This window comes from Rousettus aegyptiacus, unplaced genomic scaffold, assembly GCF_014176215.1.
Source record: "Rousettus aegyptiacus isolate mRouAeg1 unplaced genomic scaffold, mRouAeg1.p scaffold_m13_p_2, whole genome shotgun sequence".
NCBI classification, from domain to species: Eukaryota; Metazoa; Chordata; class Mammalia; order Chiroptera; family Pteropodidae; genus Rousettus; species Rousettus aegyptiacus.
In genome coordinates this window covers 1658382-1674321 of record NW_023416295.1, presented here as the reverse complement: position 1 = coordinate 1674321, position 15940 = coordinate 1658382, and the positions used below count along the sequence as shown (strand labels likewise).

The window sequence follows — 15940 nt, the reverse complement described above, 5'->3', positions numbered from 1 at the left end:
ACAGTGGCGGGCTCGTGACAGCAGGGGCATCCACGAGAGGTGGCGGCTGAGGGGGCTCTGAGCCGCGGGCCTGCCCCCCGCCCCCCCAGAGGCAAGCCGCTGCACGCAACGGAACTTGTAGCGGAGGCGGGGGCACCAGAGCCAGACCACAGTGATGCGCGGCCACCCTCGTCACCTGACGTCACCCGCACCCTTCTCCACAAGGGACGGGCACGGACCCCTCACGGGGCCTCCCACGCGGACAGTGTCTCGTGGACGGGTGCTGGCCGTGGGCCGTGGTGGGTGGGCTGCGCCCAGGCTGAGGCCCAGGAGGGTTCGCACAGAGCCCGGGGGACTTCGGGAGAGCGTGTGCTGCGGCCATGCGGGGCAGAGGCTTCAGGAATCTCCCTCCGGCCACTGCCTCCCTGCTGCCAGGCCTCCTGGGACAGGAGTGTCCCCACCCACCTGCAGAGCTCGGAGGGCAGCAGGCGAGTTGTTAGATGGGACACGGAGCCCTCCCAGCCAGCCGACCGGGGTCCCCCGGGGAGGGACGCTTGGGGAGATATGAAGTCGGGGGTGTTGGTGGCTGGGGCCACCAGAGCCTGGAGTGGAGGAAGGATGTGTGTTTGCTAAATAAAGACTCCCGTTCCTGGCTGCCCGTCGCCCCTGAGAGGGCCACCTGGGACCAGAGAGGGCCCCGGACTGGGCGGGCCCCGAGATCCACGTCCTCACGTCAGACCCACCAAACAGCGGCGGTATCCTCAGCCCCACCGAGCCCCACGTGCTCGTCTGCGAAGTGGGGGGCCCCCTGGCTGGCCCGCGCCCAGGGCCGTGGCTCGGCCACCCGCAAAGTTCAGGGAGCACGCCCCAGTGAGCAGGGCGCCACCTCTCGAGCGGTGAGGGGCCAGCTCTCGGCCTCCAAACCTGACCAGGCGAGCTGGACGAGGCTGCCGCGGCCGGCTGGACGAGGCCGGGGGTGCAGGTCTGGGGTGGGCTGGCCAGCCCTGGGGCGGGGGCGCCAGGAGGTGTGGGCACTGGACGGGCCTGCAGGACGGTCGCTCCGAGGGCCTGGTGACGGGGCTGGGACAGGGGTGGGCAGTGGACACAGAGCCTGGCCTCAGAGGCGGCCCATTGGCCGGGTGCTCAGGAGAGCACTGGGCAGGCGGCCGGCACGCTGGGCTCGGGCACCCCGCCCACTCAGGCATCCCTGTCCCTTCTGGGCCTCGGGCCTCAGTGTCCCGCGGAAGGGTTGGACCAGGGCCAGCAGGAGGCGCCCCACAAGCATGCCTGGCACCCTGCCTGTTAGCAGCTCTCCCGTGGGGAGCAGGGTCCCCTGTGGTCGAGGCATTGGCTGCGGCAAGGCCACAGCAAGATGACAGGTGTCCGCTGTGCCGGGACAAGGGCCCTGGGGACACCTGCAGTAGCTGCAGCAGCACCTGACACAGGAGACAGGAAATGGAAGAGAATGAAGGGGTCGCCTTCCAGGCGCGGGGAGGCTGTGACTTCCCACGAGGCGGCTCCGCCCCAGGACCCGGCCCCTTGCGCCAGCAGCCGGGAGACAGAAAGCTGAGACGTGTCACCCAGAAAGCGGATGCCACAGCCCGTCCGGGCGGGGAGGGACTGTCCCGCACAGTCCCAGGGGTACTGGTCAAGGATTTCAGAAAAAAAAAAAAAAAGGTGACCTTACGGCACCCCGTGCCCCAAATAAACCTCAGACGGAGTAAGAGATACTGTGAGCAAGCGAGGCCATGAGGCCGCCTGAGAGGAGGGGAGGAAGGCGGGCCCGGCTGCGCCGGGGGCCTCGCAGCGTGACGGGGACGGTTTTGCTGTTGGCCGGGGACAGTGCGTCCCTCGCCCAGCCAGCCCTCTCTCTGGTCTGCGCATCGGCCTGTAGAGACGATCACACACGTCGCCTTGGCGATTTCACGCCAAATCTGTTCCAGGAAGTAGCCTCAGAGGCGACACCGGATTTTCATCATCCAAAATGACCCTCGACGCGAATGTGTGTTCAGAGAAGTGGCTGGAGGTCACGCCCAGCGTCTTACGGTGCGATGGAGCCCCATCGGGATGAAGCGTAAAACCGCCTTTTCGAAGGCCGACCACGTCAGAAGTGCCCGTGTGGCGCGGTGTACGTGACAGACAGGGCACAGGCGGCCGGCGGCCACCCGGGCCCGGAGGCAGGCGGAGCGGAGGGAGACCAGAGCGGGTGGCGAGCGTGCGACCACCCGCGTTTTCTGCTGTGTTTCTGGGTCCGCGTGTCCCCCAGCAGGCGTGTGTCACGTGGGCATCACGGAAAGACACGAGTCACGTATTTTTAAAGCCGCCCCTCGGGCGTGGCCTGCCAGTGAGGACCTGTTCTGAGCCCCCGGTATCGAGTTTCCCAAAGGGACCAGTCATGCGAGGTGCCGGGCCGATGCCGTGTCCCTGGAAGGCCTCCCTCCCGTGCCGACAGCGGCCCTGTCCTCAGCTCCCCCGGCCTGAGTCAGCAGCACATTGACCCTTCGTGCTCCTCCCGCACACGGAGGTGGAGGGGGCCGGGGACAAGACCTCCCTGTGGGAGTTCCGGGCACAGGACTCGCCCCACACGAGGCTGCCGCTGCGGCTAGCGGGAAGTCCTGGGTCTGCGTGGGGCAGAGGCTGGGCAGGAAGCACGGAACCCGGGCACCGGGGAGCGCCTGGCGTGTGGAAGTCCCTGTGACCTTGTAAATTAGCTAAGCAATCGTTGGCACAATTGTGCGACAGCCGTGCCCTCAACCTGACTGCGCACATCATGGGGTTCCCAGCTCACGACCACCTTCCCAGCAAGCAGCAGGGCCGGCGGCTCTGCTGCGGGCAGATGCCACTGTCCCCTACCAAGCTGTCGCGATACTCTGTTACCTTTGAGAAAGTACTTAACTTCCCCAGGAGTGAGAGCTGTCACTCTGAGAGCCACCTGGGCCTCTCGGCAGCCCGAGAGCGTCAAACCAGTCCCTAGTGGACGTCGGGGGGGTCTCCATCAGACTTGGCCCTCCCTGAAGCTCCCACGCTCCCACATGCCTAGAAATGTTCTTAGTAAGGCCCGCCCGGGAAAAGAAAGGAGGGCCTGACAGGTAGAGGCCCCCACCTGGCCACCCCAGGACCTGCTCTCCTGCGTACCGGCAGGCCTGCGACTAGGTAGCTTTGCCCTGACCAACAGCATGGGACGTGTCCAGAGACGCCTCCCAGAGTCCAGGATACAGAGCCCAGGCGGGGCCCAGACGTGCGCCGGTGCTGCAGGCGAGGCCAGATGCTCGCTCGTGAAGCAGGCGGGGCCCAGATGTGGGCCGCCGGGGCGGGCGAGCCCGCGAACCCTGCTGCTGTGTTTTCAGATGACCCCGTTCCTTGGCCGTCTTTGGCTCTCACGACTAGTGAAGACACCAGGGCAGCCCCAAAGCCAAGGCCACGAGACGATGGGGACAGGGCCTCAGGATCCTACGTCCAGTCACCAGCCCGGTGGGCACCCCTTAACCACCAAAGCCTGCCCACTGCCACCATGGAACCCGTTTGGGAAGCCTTTGATGACCGCCCTGCATTTCTTCATGATTGTCACTTTTCACACTGGGCAGAACAAGAGGCCACCTGGGTGCCGGTCAGTAACCATAGGGAACCCGGGGCCCGTCACACCCTCACGATGCCAGGGCCTGGGCCGGGGCCTGGGCTGGGGCCTCTGTGTGCCCTCCTGGGTCCCCAGCACAGGCGCCACTGTCCCCTCTCACACGTGAGGAGGCAGAAGGCACCCCCGTGCCAGCCAGGTCAGTGCCACACGATGCGGCCCGCATGGGCTTTCGGAGTGGACAGCCGGGAGGAGACAGCACCACTCCCCTTCCCGCTCCGGCCCCCCCCTCCGGCCCTCCCTCCCGATGCAGAAAGAGGCTAAAAATACCCTCTCGTCCCCACGTGGCCACCCGGCCCAGCCCAGCAGGCCCTCGGTGCCCCTCAGCCTGGTGGCAGTTCTGTGTCGGGCCCGAGTGCTCGGCAGCAGGATCCAGGGGCCGTCTGAGAGGTAGGGCCCGGGCGGGCGGGAGGGGTGAGGACTGGGGGGAGGGTTACAGCGCGACCGCGGGTGGGCTTGGGATCACAGCGCTCCGTGCTCGGGAGAGAGGCCCCAGGCCCTGGTCAAGCCGGGCCCCGCAGGGTGGCCCGGGGGCCTGGTGGACATGCTTCTCTCTGTGTCCTGGCTGCAGAGGTGGACAGAGGGGAGGCTGGACCACACCCCGACTGCGGCCAGGGCCACGGCGTCCAGACACCGGCCGGAGCTTGATTAAGGCCCTGGCCTTGCTATTCTGCCCGCTCGGCCCTCATACTCCCTGCCCCCACCGGCACCGGGTCGAGGCTCCGGGACCCTCCAGGAGTCCCCGCCCTGAGCTGGGCCCGCAGGGCGGCAGGTGTCAGCAGACAGCTCTGAGGCCCTATGGGAGGGTGGCTGGGTACCCCTGCCCTGGCCCCCGTCATGGTAGCAGCTGCCCAAAGGGACCAGAACAATGATGGGAATTCGAGGCCCGGGCGTGGCCACTGGCTGATCTCCAGTCCCCTGCAGGGCGGCGGAGCTGCCTCGACTGGCCAGAGGGCCTCCCCAGAGATTTCCAGGCAGGACGGATGTGGCCAGGGCCCACTGGGAGGGGCGGGGAGCGGAGGGAGGAGGGCAGGGGGCTCCGGCTCCGCCACTGGCCTCTCAGCTGAGCAAGCCCCTGCCCCCCTCAGCAGCCGCAGTTCACGGGAAGGCACCCCCTGGTGGACAGACCGTTTCCGGGGTGCAGCGTCTGCTGCTGTGGGTCCCTCCCGTGCAGACCTTGGCCTCCGCGGGGGCTGTCTTAGGACACAATACCAGAAGCTCACGAATGAGCAAGCATGCAACTGACTAAGCCCAGAGACAGGTTTGCCGAAGAACGGCCCGGGCCCTGGGCGCGAAGTCGGCCTCCAGAAAGCTCCCCTGGGTTTGTCTTTGCCAACCTACACCCAGCAGCGGGGACCTGGGCGGCGGGGTCCCCGAGCCTGACTCCCCCACCTCCTGCTCTGTGATCCTGGACGAGTGACTTGAGCCTTTTGTGCCTCGGTTTCCCCACCTGTAAAAGGGATGGCAACAGCGTGCGCCTCAGAGGGCTGTCGCCAGGGCCGAGTGCTGAGTGCACGAGCCCCCCCGGGACAGGCCACCCCTGGGACGTGGCCGGGCACGCAGGAGGTGGGGGCTGCTGCGCGGGGCGCGATCGCACAGGCAGAAGCTGGGACCTGAGGGGGGATGGCCCCCCTCAGGGCACCCGGCGAGGTCGTGGCCGGGCAAGGCTCGTGTGACCATGGACGGCGAGAGTCGTGGGGCGAGAACTCGCCAGCACCCCACGCCCTCGCCAGCACCCCCACGCCCTCACCAGCACCCCCACGCCCTCGCCAGCACCCCCACGCCCTCACCGGCAACGCGGGTCTGGGAGCAGAGGAAGGAAGCCAGCAGAGGGCTTGGGGAGCGCAGGACCCTCCACGCTCCAGGGGTCTGTTCTGTGGCAGGGCCCCGGGCCTGGCTTCTCTGGCTGGCCTGATCCGGCCCTGCGTGCCTGGCTGGGGGCAGGCCCCCCGCCCCCCGAGCCTCAGCCTCCCCGCTGTAAAGTGGATGACGCATGCGCCTTGCAGGCTCCAGGGCTGGGCCGGGGGCTGCTGGGTCGAGGCTGCGGCGCGTGGAGGGGAGGGAGGGAGGGATGAGCAGTGGGGACCCCCCGCCCCGCTGACCCGCCCCCCTCTCGCCCCAGCAGCTCCTTCCCCGGGGACCGGGCGGCGCCAGCGCGGCCGTCATGGTGCGGAACGTGGACGACCTGGACTTCCACCTGCCCTCGCACGCCCAGGACGTGCTGGACGGGCTGCGGCGGCTGCGCACGCAGCCCAAGCTGGCCGACGTCACGCTGCTGGTGGGCGGCCGGGAGCTGCCCTGCCACCGCGGCCTCCTGGCGCTCAGCAGCCCCTACTTCCACGCCATGTTTGCCGGGGACTTCGCCGAGAGCTTCTCGGCCCGCGTGGAGCTGCGGGACGTGGAGGCCGCCGTGGTGGGCCAGCTGCTGGACTTCGTGTACACGGGCCGGCTGACCGTCACGCAGGCCAACGTGGAGGCGCTGACGCGCACGGCCGCGCGCCTGCACTTCCCCGCCGTGCAGAAGGTCTGCGGCCGCTACCTGCAGCAGCAGCTGGACCCCAGCAACTGCCTGGGCATCTGCGAGTTCGGGGAGCGGCAGGGGCTGCTGGGCGTGGCCGCCAAGGCCTGGGCCTTCCTGCGGGAGAACTTCGAGGCCGTGGCCCGGGAGGAGGAGTTCCTGCAGCTGTCCCAAGACCGGCTGGCCACCTGTCTGGCCAGCGACCTGCTGCAGGTGCAGCCGGAGCAGAGCCGGCTGGAGGCCCTGCTCCGCTGGGCGCGCCATGACCCGCAGGCCCGGGCCGCCCACCTGCCCCGGCTGCTGGGCCTGGTGCACCTGGGTGCCGTGCCCAGGCCCTGCGTGCAGCAGCTGCTGGCTACAGAGCCACTGATCCTGGAGTCGGAGGCGTGTCGGGTGGCTCTGTCCCAGGGTCACGACGGGGTGAGTGTGGGGGGCGGAGAAGAGAGGGGACCCTCAGAGACTCCACCTGTACGAGGATGGGGAAGGCACCATTCACTCCCAAGTCCAGAGTGTGTGCCCGTGTGTGCCAAATGTGAGGGGAACGGTGACCCAGAGCGATCACGCCTGACCCCCGCACGAGAAAGGCCAGCACTGGGCCGGGGGCGTCCTCAGAGGGGCGGGCAGTCAGGGAGGGCTCTCCGGAGGAGGCAGCGTCTGAGCTGGGCCTCAGGGGAGGGCCGGGAGCTCAGCAGGAGGGAAAACCATCGGGGCAGATGGCAAGGAGCGCAGACGGGCGTGGTCGCCGCCACCACCTGCCCCTGGGAAGCTGCTCAGGCGATTACGGGGCGCAGTTTCCTATTTGGGCTGGCAGTGGGCCTGGCAGGCAAGGCAGGTCCTAACGACGTGACAGGCCAGGGTGTGGCCGAGACGAGGAGCCAGCAAGTGCACCTGCCGCCGGCCGGCCTGCTCAGGGCCTCGCTCCAAAGGACGTCCCAGAAGCCAAGTCTGGGGACAAAGACGCAGCTCTGGCCAAGGGTGGGGTGCGCGGTGGCAAATTCCTAATCCTTATGCCACCGGTGACAAAGGGCCCGCCTCGTGGTGGAGCTGGCTGGGGACCTGCCACGATAGGCGGTCACCTTGTAATCGCTGGCGGGGGGAGGCGGGGGGATCCCCAGAGGTGGGGGGATCCCCGGGTCGCGGCAGCTCAGACGCTGGCTGGCTACGTGCCTCCCAGGTGGACCGTTCTGCGCCTCCTGACGCACAGGGCCATCCTGGTCCGCGGGCCGCATGCTGGCCCAGGGGAGCAGGGCCACCAGGGCGCGGGGGGAGGCTTTGTGGGGGCCTGGGGGTAGCACCTTGGGCTCGGTCCCAAAGGTGGGGGCGGCTGCTGGAGGAAGGGGGCTCACCCTTGGGGCGTGCGCCCAGGGCCCCGCAGTCACCTCTCCTGATTCTGAGCTTTGCCGCGGTCAGCACATGTGCGCGCGCACCCACGGGCACACGCGCATGCGCACACACGTGCACACACTGACACTCACCGCACCCCGCGCGTGTGCACAGACCCAGGGGCACACTCAGGGACCCACCCACAGCTGCCCCCCAATCGCCCAAGTCACCGCCTGCCTCAGAGCACGCCCTCGAGGCCTGCCGGCGCCCAGGCCCGGGGCGCGGGGACAGTCGTGGGCCTGTCCCTCTGACCCCAGCCCTCCCGGCCCACAGGTTCCGCCGGCCGAGCCGCGGGAGCTGGAGGAGGTTCTGGTGGTGGTGGGCGGGCGGGCGCTGGAGGACGAGGAAGCCGCCGAGGGGCCCGTCCCCCATCCCGGGAACTTCGCCTTCTACGACACCAGAGCCAGTGAGTGACCCCGCGTCCGAGCTCAGGCCACCGTCCTGACAGGGGCCCCGTGTCTCCCTTTCAGGCGGAGTGAGCAAGGTGCACGGAGAACGGGGTCCTTCCTGGGGTGCCTGGGCCTCCCGGGGCTGCAGGGTGGCCTGGGGGCCACGGCGGGCGGGGGCTCAGAGCGGGGGCCCCGCGGGCCCCGCACCCCCAGCCACAGCCTGCAGGTTCGTCTTTAAGCCGCCGGGTCCCTGCAGAGGGTCGCACGGCCGGCCTGCGCCGCGGGGCTCGGGGGGCCTGGCCGGCCGCTCCCTCTTGGTGTTCCCGCCCTGTGCAGCTGGGGGACCGCGGCCCAGGCTGGCGTGCGGGCGGCCGGGGGGCGACAGCGCGGGTTCTGAGTCAGCCCAAACGGGACTCTAATCCCAGCCTTCCAGCAGCCCACGTCAGCCCCTGAGCCTCAGTTTCCTGAGAGATGGGCTCCTCGCACAGCTGAGATGAGGAGCCCGTGAGGGCAGGGCCAGGCCTGTGGTTCGGGGCTGTCTCCCTGCCTGAGCCCCTCATGGGAAAAGGAGGGGTCCGAGTGGGCAGCGGGGCTCTGCGGGGGCCATGCTGGCCCCCACAGCACCGACGCAGGCTGGCGTGAGTCCCAGGGCCGTCCACATGGCATCGGTGGCCCGCGGGCTTGGGGCCACCGTCCCAGGCCAGGGCCTGGCGAGAGGGGATTTGGGGGCTGACGTCAGGGGACGAGCTTGGCTGGCTGCACCCGGAGCCAGCTGTCCCTCGGAGCCCGCTGGGACGGCAGCGGGGGGCAGGGGGTGGCTCGCTGGCAGGCAAGGCCCCGGTGGCTGCTGGGCAGTCTCCACTCTGGGGTGACACAGACATGAGTCAGGGGGACACGCAGTTCTGCCCAGCGAGGCCCTGAGTTCTGTGTGTCCTGAAAACTGTCATCGAGTAAACAGAGTGCTCCCAAGGGCCGCCCCGAGGCCGAGTCTCTGCCGCAAACGCCCCACGTGCCCCTCTGCAGGGCTTAACCCTTCCCGCGTGTGTCGTCTCGTTTTGATTTCTCCAACACATTTCCTCATCTCTTGCCTCAGCTGACCTCATGCAGCTCCGTGAGGGCGGGTCTGGCCTGGGCGCACCCCTCTGTCCCGGAAGCCACCTCTGGCTGAGCAGTTGCTGTGTGACTGACCCACGTCATGCCGTGTGGTCCTCACACCTCCCTGGGAGGTGGGAACGATCCCCATCCCACAGGCTGGGGCTCGTCCGAGGCCGCGCGGCCGGTGCGGAGTGTGGGAGCTGCGTGTGGCCCACCCGCCCGCTGCACACCTGGCCGCACGCGGGCACAGAGGGTGCTCGGGGCGAATGAGCGCAGGAGGCGGGAGCTAACGGCTGACGGCTCCGAACGGCCCACTGTGACTAGAGAGCAGGCTCCTGAGCCCGTCAGCCCCTGACTGGGTGGGACCAGGGCCCGTCAGCCCCTGACCGGGTGGGACCAGGGCCCGTCAGCCCCTGACCGGGTGGGACCAGGGCCCGTCAGCCCCTGACCGGGTGGGACCAGGGCCCGTCAGCCCCTGAGCGAGGTGGGACCAGGGCCCGTCAGCCCCTGAGCGAGGTGGGACCAGGGACCGTCAGCCCCTGACCAGGTAGGACCAGGGACCGTCAGCCCCTGAGCGAGGTGGGACCAGGGACCGTCAGCCCCTGACCGGGTAGGACCAGGGACCGTCAGCCCCTGAGCGAGGTGGGACCAGGGACCGTCAGCCCCTGACCGGGTAGGACCAGGGACCGTCAGCCCCTGACCGGGTGGGACCAGGGACCGTCAGCCCCTGACCGGGTGGGACCAGGGACCGTCAGCCCCTGAGCGAGGTGGGACCAGGGCCCGTCAGCCCCTGACCGGGTGGGACCAGGGCCCGTCAGCCCCTGACCGGGTGGGACCAGGGACCGTCAGCCCCTGAGCGAGGTGGGACCAGGGACCGTCAGCCCCTGACCGAGGTGGGACCAGGGACCCACTCCGGGAGCACGGGACCAATGGCAGGGTTGAGGCGGGGGAAGCAGCCTCCGGGCCGGGGCGTCCTCTCGGTCACCCTGGGGTGATCCTGTGTCCGGTCTGGGTGCCGGCTCTGAGGGCCATCGCGCCGGGAGCAAGGGTGGCAGTGTGCTCGGGGCACCCGGGGCCGCCTCCGACCCTGCCCCAGGGGGCCGCCCCCAGCCCTGCGGTGGCTGAGCCCCCACCCTCCCCTTCCACTGGCGAAGGGACCGCACCCACCCAGGAGAAGCAGCGCGGCGAGGTGGGGGTCCCAGCAGCGAGCTCTGCGCTGACCCCCCTCTCCCCGCCAGAGCGGTGGACGGCGCTCCCCGACTTCCCCGACCACGACAAGTGGGGCTTCTCGCTGGCCGCTCTGAACAGCAGCGTCTACGTGACAGGTGAGGCCCTTAGGCCCCCGCCCCGGGCCGCTGCCGCCCGGCAAACGGCAGCCGTCCGGACACCCACACGTCGGCAGGGCCAGCTGCCCCTCGCCCGGCGGGACCCGAAGGCTCAGTCAACACCCTTCCGGAGCTCTCTGTGGTGGGAAACAGATGCGAACCCCGCGGTAACCGGCCACGCGCGTGGCCTGACTGCCATGGCCCTGGTGGCCTCGCTGTTGCGTGAGCTCCTGCAGCCAGGGCCGTGTGCTGCTGGGGAGGGGTCCCTCGTCTCAGACGTCGGGGGTCCATGTCAGGTTCGGCTGGGAAACACCTCCCACAGGTGGGATTTCGCCCTGGTTTCATGGCACGGAGGGCCACACCATGCCAGCACGGCCCACCCGGCCTGTGTCTGGAGCTCAGAGGCGGTGTGGGGAGGAGGGAGCAGGGGCCTTGGTGCCCACTCCCCACTGGCCAGAGACCCCGGGCTGCTGGGTGCCCGCGTGGACAGAACCTCTCTCGGCAGGTGGCTCACGGGGCACCAGGGCTGACACCTGGTCAACCACCCAGACCTGGTGCTTCCCGCTAAAGGAGGCGGCCTGGAGGCCGGTGGCGCCCATGCTGAAGGCCCGCACGAACCACGCCAGCACGGCCCTCAACGGGGAGGTCTACGCCGTCGGCGGTGAGGGCCCCCCCCGGCACCCCTCCGGGGCCACCTGCTGCTCGTCTGAGTCCCCTCCCCCCACTCTGCCTCCTGGGGCCTCTCGGTCCTTGGCAGTGGCCGCAAGGCCCGCGCTGGCCTCGGGAGCTCACTGCCGGGGTCGAGGGCTCCCGGCCAGGCCGGGCGTCTCCACACCTGGGCTGTGCCGCCTGCTACCTGGACGTCCTGAGAGGCTCAGGCACTCAGGACCCGGCTCCGGGTGATTCTGATTCACTCTGGGGACACGGAGAACAGGACGATGAGTCAGTCCCCAGAAGGGGACCCGTGAGGAGCGGGGGCCTCGAGCTGCCAGTGGAGATGGCTGGCCACTTCCGTCCCAGAGCCTCTGGTCCCAGCTCGGGGTCCCCTCCTCGGTGAAGTTCCCGGGGCGAGGGGACCGGCCACCGCCTTTCCCCCACCACACCTCAGGCTGGGCCCACTTAACCCCTTCACCCCACAGCCACGGCGAGGCGTCGCTCCGGGAGCACTCCTGGCCGGAGGAATGTTAAAACGCGACATCCTCGGGCCGAGTGAGCTTCCCGAGGCCTCCATGGGCCACGAGCTGGCCCCAAGGCCACTCCTAATTGACACCCCCCCCCTCTGTCCTAGCCAGCCCCTTTCCTGCCGAGTCCAGACAAAAAGCAGAGGGAACCCACAGGTCCTGAGCCCCAGGGGATGCGGGGGCGCAGGCATGCCCCTGGCAGGTCCCCCCATGGTCACCGCACCCCGGCTCTGCCTGCAGCTCCCCCAGGACTGACTCCCTCCACCCCAGGAGAGGGCCCTGCGGGGTCGGGAGGGGCGGGGCTTCACTACGAGGCGCATGGCCACTCGCAAGTCCGGATCCCGGGTCCGAGGCCCCGCCCTCACGCCATGTCCCAGAGACCTGGCCCTGGGCAGGCGCCCTCGCCTCTCAGAACCTCGGCTTCCGCCGAGGCGGGGGCAACGTGCCTGCCCGGCGAGGCCATGCCCCCCACTCCCTTCTCCCCCTGGGGCGCCCGGGGTGGCTCCTGCAGGTGGCGGGCCAGGGCCCTTCCCCGCGGGCCCCGCCCCCGCAGCCCTGACCCCCGCCCCTCGCCCCCCTCCCCCCCGCAGGCACCACGCAGGACGTGGTGGAGGTGGAGAGCTACGACCCCTACACAGACAGCTGGACGCCCGCCAGCCCCGCCCTCAAGTACGTGAGCAACTTCGCGGCAGCCGGCTGCCGGGGCCGCCTCTACCTGGTGGGCTCCAGCGCCTGCAAGTACAACGCGCTGGCCCTGCAGTGCTACAACCCCGTGACAGGTGGGCGGCCTGCGGTGGGCGCACGGAGGGCGGTGCTGGGGGCAGGGGCCCCGGGGGAGGGGCAGGTGGTCCCGGCCCCCTCTGCAAGGCTGCGATCCCATCTCAGTGAGTGGGGGGGGGGCAGGCGCAGGTGGGATCCAGGGGGTGGGAAGCGGAAAGGCTCACCTGCACAGGTCACCTCACCTGTACGGCCCAATCCAGACTAGCGGGGGCCGGGGGCAGGTGCAGGCAAGCCCAGACCCGGGCCCGGAAGGCGTCTGCCTACAGTGTCCCCCTGGAAGTGGCCTCAGGAGCCAGAAGCAGCGTGCGGCCCCCACGGCCTGTAGGCACCGGCCTGGGCTCCAGACTCCGTGCCAGGGGCCGGCCCTGGGGGGGTCTCTCGCTGGCTCGGTGGCCCTCCCCGCCCCACCTCTCACCCTCTGTTTTGGCCCCCGGATGGTGGGGATGGTAATGGGATCCATTTTGCGGGCTGGGTGCGAGGATCCCATGGGAGTCCAGCCGGCCGCAGAGCCAGGTGGGGTCCCCAAGTAGGACCGAGACAGAGGGCACGGGGCAGGAAGGAGGCAGAGACCTGCGGGGCCGGGCAGGGTGGGCGGGTGGGGCAGCAGCCAGGCCGGGGCCTCTGAAGGGCCTGAGCCCCGCCCCTCCGAAAGGAGTGAGGCCCGGGGAGGGGGGCGCTGGGCTCTGGCCTGTGGACCCCCCCCCCCCCCGCCCCACCGCAGGCTCCCGGGGGCACTGCCTCGGGAGCCCTGGCCCGCCTCCCCAGTGACGGCGGCCTCGGACCTTGTGTCCCCGCAGAAGCCTGGAGCCTGATCGCCTCGCCCTTCCTGCCCAAGTACCTGTCCTCGCCGCGCTGCGCTGCCCTGCGGGGCGCGCTCTACCTGGTGGGGGACAACACCAAGAAGGCCTACGTGTACGACCCGGGGGCCAACCTGTGGCAGAAGGTGGGCCTCAGCCGCGCCCCCCGCGTGACGCCCAGGCCGGCGCCACAGAGCCCAGCCCTGGGCGCCGGGCCCCGGGGGCCGCCGTCGGGGAAGCCGGACCCCGGGGGCCGCCGTCGGGGAAGCCGGACAGTGAGGGCAGAGATGCAGGCGCAGAGCCCGGGCTGAGCCTGTGAGAACAGGAGAGCCGAGGACCCGGAGGCCGCTGGTCACCGGGGTGCTCTGTCCCCACTCGGGGTGGCCTGTCCCCTCTTCAGGACGCTGTCCCCTGCTCAGGGTGGCCTGCCCCCCTGCTCAGCCAGGGGTGCTTCAGGGACAGCTGTGGACTGAGAGGCAGCTCTCCCTTCCTGGTGCTGGCCAGGCCCAGAAGGGAGTGAGTCTCCCTCCCCCCTGGGGGAATCAAGCAAAGGAGCAGATTCCTCGGCTGTGGGTGAGATGGGTGTGGCGAGCTTCTTGGCGCCCCACTTCCCTGCACTGCCAGGACCGCCACCCAGCCCTGCCGCTGGGCCCCAGGGAGCGAGCGGGGGTGGGCATCTCGGGCCCTGGAGCCCTGGCCTTTCTCCTGCTGCTTCTGGCCTCGGCACTAGCCAGACGCCCTGGGCCCACCCCGCCTGCCGTGAGATCCTCAGTCCCTGGAGGCCCGAGGAGGTGGCCGAGCTCCCTGTGGCCACTGTGCCAGCCTGACCGCAGCCGGGCCTCTGTGACCCCGCTGCCCACAGCTGTCCCCTGGCGTCAGCGCTCAGCTGACCGGAGGCAGAACAGGTGCGAGGTGCGCCCTGCCAGGCCGGGCCGGGCCTGCCCAGCTGGCCTCGCCGGTCCACGCCCCGCCCCGGGCGGGGGTCCCGCCACCAGGGCGCCACCTGTCCTCTCCAGACCTAGGGGTGAAGGCCGCAACCGGACCCCTCCCTCACAGCCCGCTGGGCTCTTCCGGCAGTGGCCACGTCTCTCTCTGGCCTCTGGCCCTGACCCCGCACCCCGGTTAAGGGCACCCCTGAGGCCAGGGCTGCAGGGCCGGAGCAAAGGTCCTGTGGGGCAAGTGGCCTCACACAAGCATCCTTCAGGGCCAAGGCCACATCTGTCCTCTCCAAGATGGCCAAGAATCAGTCCCTGGAGGGCAGCTCTGGGCTCCGGCCTCCACGACACCCCCCAACTCCCCGGCTGTCCAAAATGAGCAAATTCGGGCTAAGAGAGCAAGTGGGGGCTGGAATGTTGTCCTGGGGTATGGCCGGAGAGGGGGCAGTGGGCTCTCCCCACTAAGGGGGAGCCGGCGGGGAGGGGCAGTCAGGGGTCCCGCCGGGCCCAGGCAGCAGGGGGGGGGGTGCCGGTGCCCTGGACGGATGGCCGGCCGTCCTCGGCGCGTGTCCCAGCCACCGCCCTCCAGCCGCCCACCGGCCACCGCCCGCCCCCCGCAGGTGCAGCCGCTGCACAGCCTGCACGAGAACGGCGCCCTGGTGCCCCTGGGCGGCGCGCTGTACGTGACCGGCGGCCGCTGGCAGGGCATGGACGGGGACTACCGCGTGGAGATGGAGGCCTACGACCCCGGGCGCGACGCCTGGACCCGCCACGGGGCCCTGCCCCGCCTCTGGCTCTACCACGGGGCCTCCGCCATCTTCCTGGACGTCTCCAAGTGGACACAGCCCCCCAGCCCCGCCCAGGAGCACTGACCCCTCCCCGTCACGGCTGGAGGTGGCCGGCTGGGTGACCCCCCAGGTGACCCCCCCAGGGGCCACCTTTGTGTGTTTGTTCACTCAGGGCGCCAACCGCTCCAGTTGGGGTCGGGCTCGGGGAGGTCCCAGGGACACAGGCTTGGTCTCCGCTGCCCCCACGCCACCTGCGGGAGGACCCCGGACATTGCCTGGAGGGGAGGAGCAGCCCCCGGCCTGCAGCGGGGTCAGAGACCTCAGAGGGATCTGGGAAGCACCGCGAGGAGTCCGCGTTCCCCCGATGCTGGCCAGGGCGGCCCCGCGTGACGCGGATGCCGGGTGACTTGGATGCCGGGTGACGCAGAGGGGCCCGGGAGGTCTCAGCTGTCGGGAGGGTGGGCAGACAGGGCGAAGGGGCCCGGGGAGGGCCGGGGTCGGTCTTTGGCCCCGTGGGCTTCTGCCCGGCCCACAGCTGTGTGACCATGGCCACGGCCGCCCGTCCCTGGGCCTCAGGCTTTACATTCGCGTCACGCGGGCCACTCTCCCCGCCCCCAGCCTCTGCGTGCTGGCGCCTCGCTTCTGAAGGCCGCTTTGTGTCACAGCCCTCGAGGGGCAGCACCCACCGAGCTGCTGGAAGGCAGGAGGCAGGCGGGGGCCAGGACAGAGGGCCCTTGAGCTGTGCGGGGCTGGGGATGTGTGTCAGCGTGGCTCCGAGGGGCGGGGGGGGCCCCTCTGGCAGGCGTCTCCTGTGTCTTGGGGGGCTTTGCTCACCAGAATGGAGCCCCGGCGGAGACCTGTGGCGGGGTGTGTGTCTGCGTGTGGGGGGGTCTTGTTGGGATTCCTGGGGTGCCTCTGGGCACGTTCGTGGCTTGCTGCCAGGCGGACTCCTCAGAGGAGGCAGCGCCCTGCAGGCTCCTCCTGCCAGCTCGTGGTCTGACTTGGGGTGACTCGGGCCTGCCCTCGTATCCCCAGGTCTGACCTGGTCCCCTGTGGAGCGGGCTTGGCCTTCCTGCTCCTCCTCACTAGTCCTGAAGGAGACCCTGTGTGTATCACCGAGGGAGCAGTGAAGGCTTGTC

At 70.1% G+C, this 15940-nt stretch overlaps 1 protein-coding gene across 1 annotated transcript; it reads left to right on the top strand.

Moving 5' to 3' along the window:
* Positions 1 to 3920: 3920 nt before the first annotated feature.
* On the top strand, positions 3921 to 15259 carry KLHL30 (kelch like family member 30). Its single transcript, XM_036236476.1, has 8 exons — positions 3921 to 4000; positions 5736 to 6548; positions 7785 to 7917; positions 10234 to 10320; positions 10826 to 10981; positions 12092 to 12280; positions 13079 to 13224; positions 14634 to 15259. The coding sequence occupies exons 2-8, from the start codon at positions 5775 to 5777 to the stop codon at positions 14883 to 14885; spliced, it is 1737 nt and encodes a 578-aa protein (XP_036092369.1). The 5' UTR covers positions 3921 to 4000; positions 5736 to 5774; the 3' UTR covers positions 14886 to 15259.
* Positions 15260 to 15940: the final 681 nt, after the last annotated feature.

Bases quoted from the DNA above. Each gene is read 5' to 3' on its own strand.
- KLHL30 (XM_036236476.1), top strand. From the start codon at position 5,775: ATGGTGCGGAACGTGGACGACCTGGACTTCCACCTGCCCTCGCACGCC. The intron at 10,982-12,091 runs GTGAGGGCCCCC...TCCCCCCCGCAG, and splicing joins GGAGGTCTACGCCGTCGGCG to GCACCACGCAGGACGTGGTG. The intron at 12,281-13,078 runs GTGGGCGGCCTG...GTGTCCCCGCAG, and splicing joins GTGCTACAACCCCGTGACAG to AAGCCTGGAGCCTGATCGCC.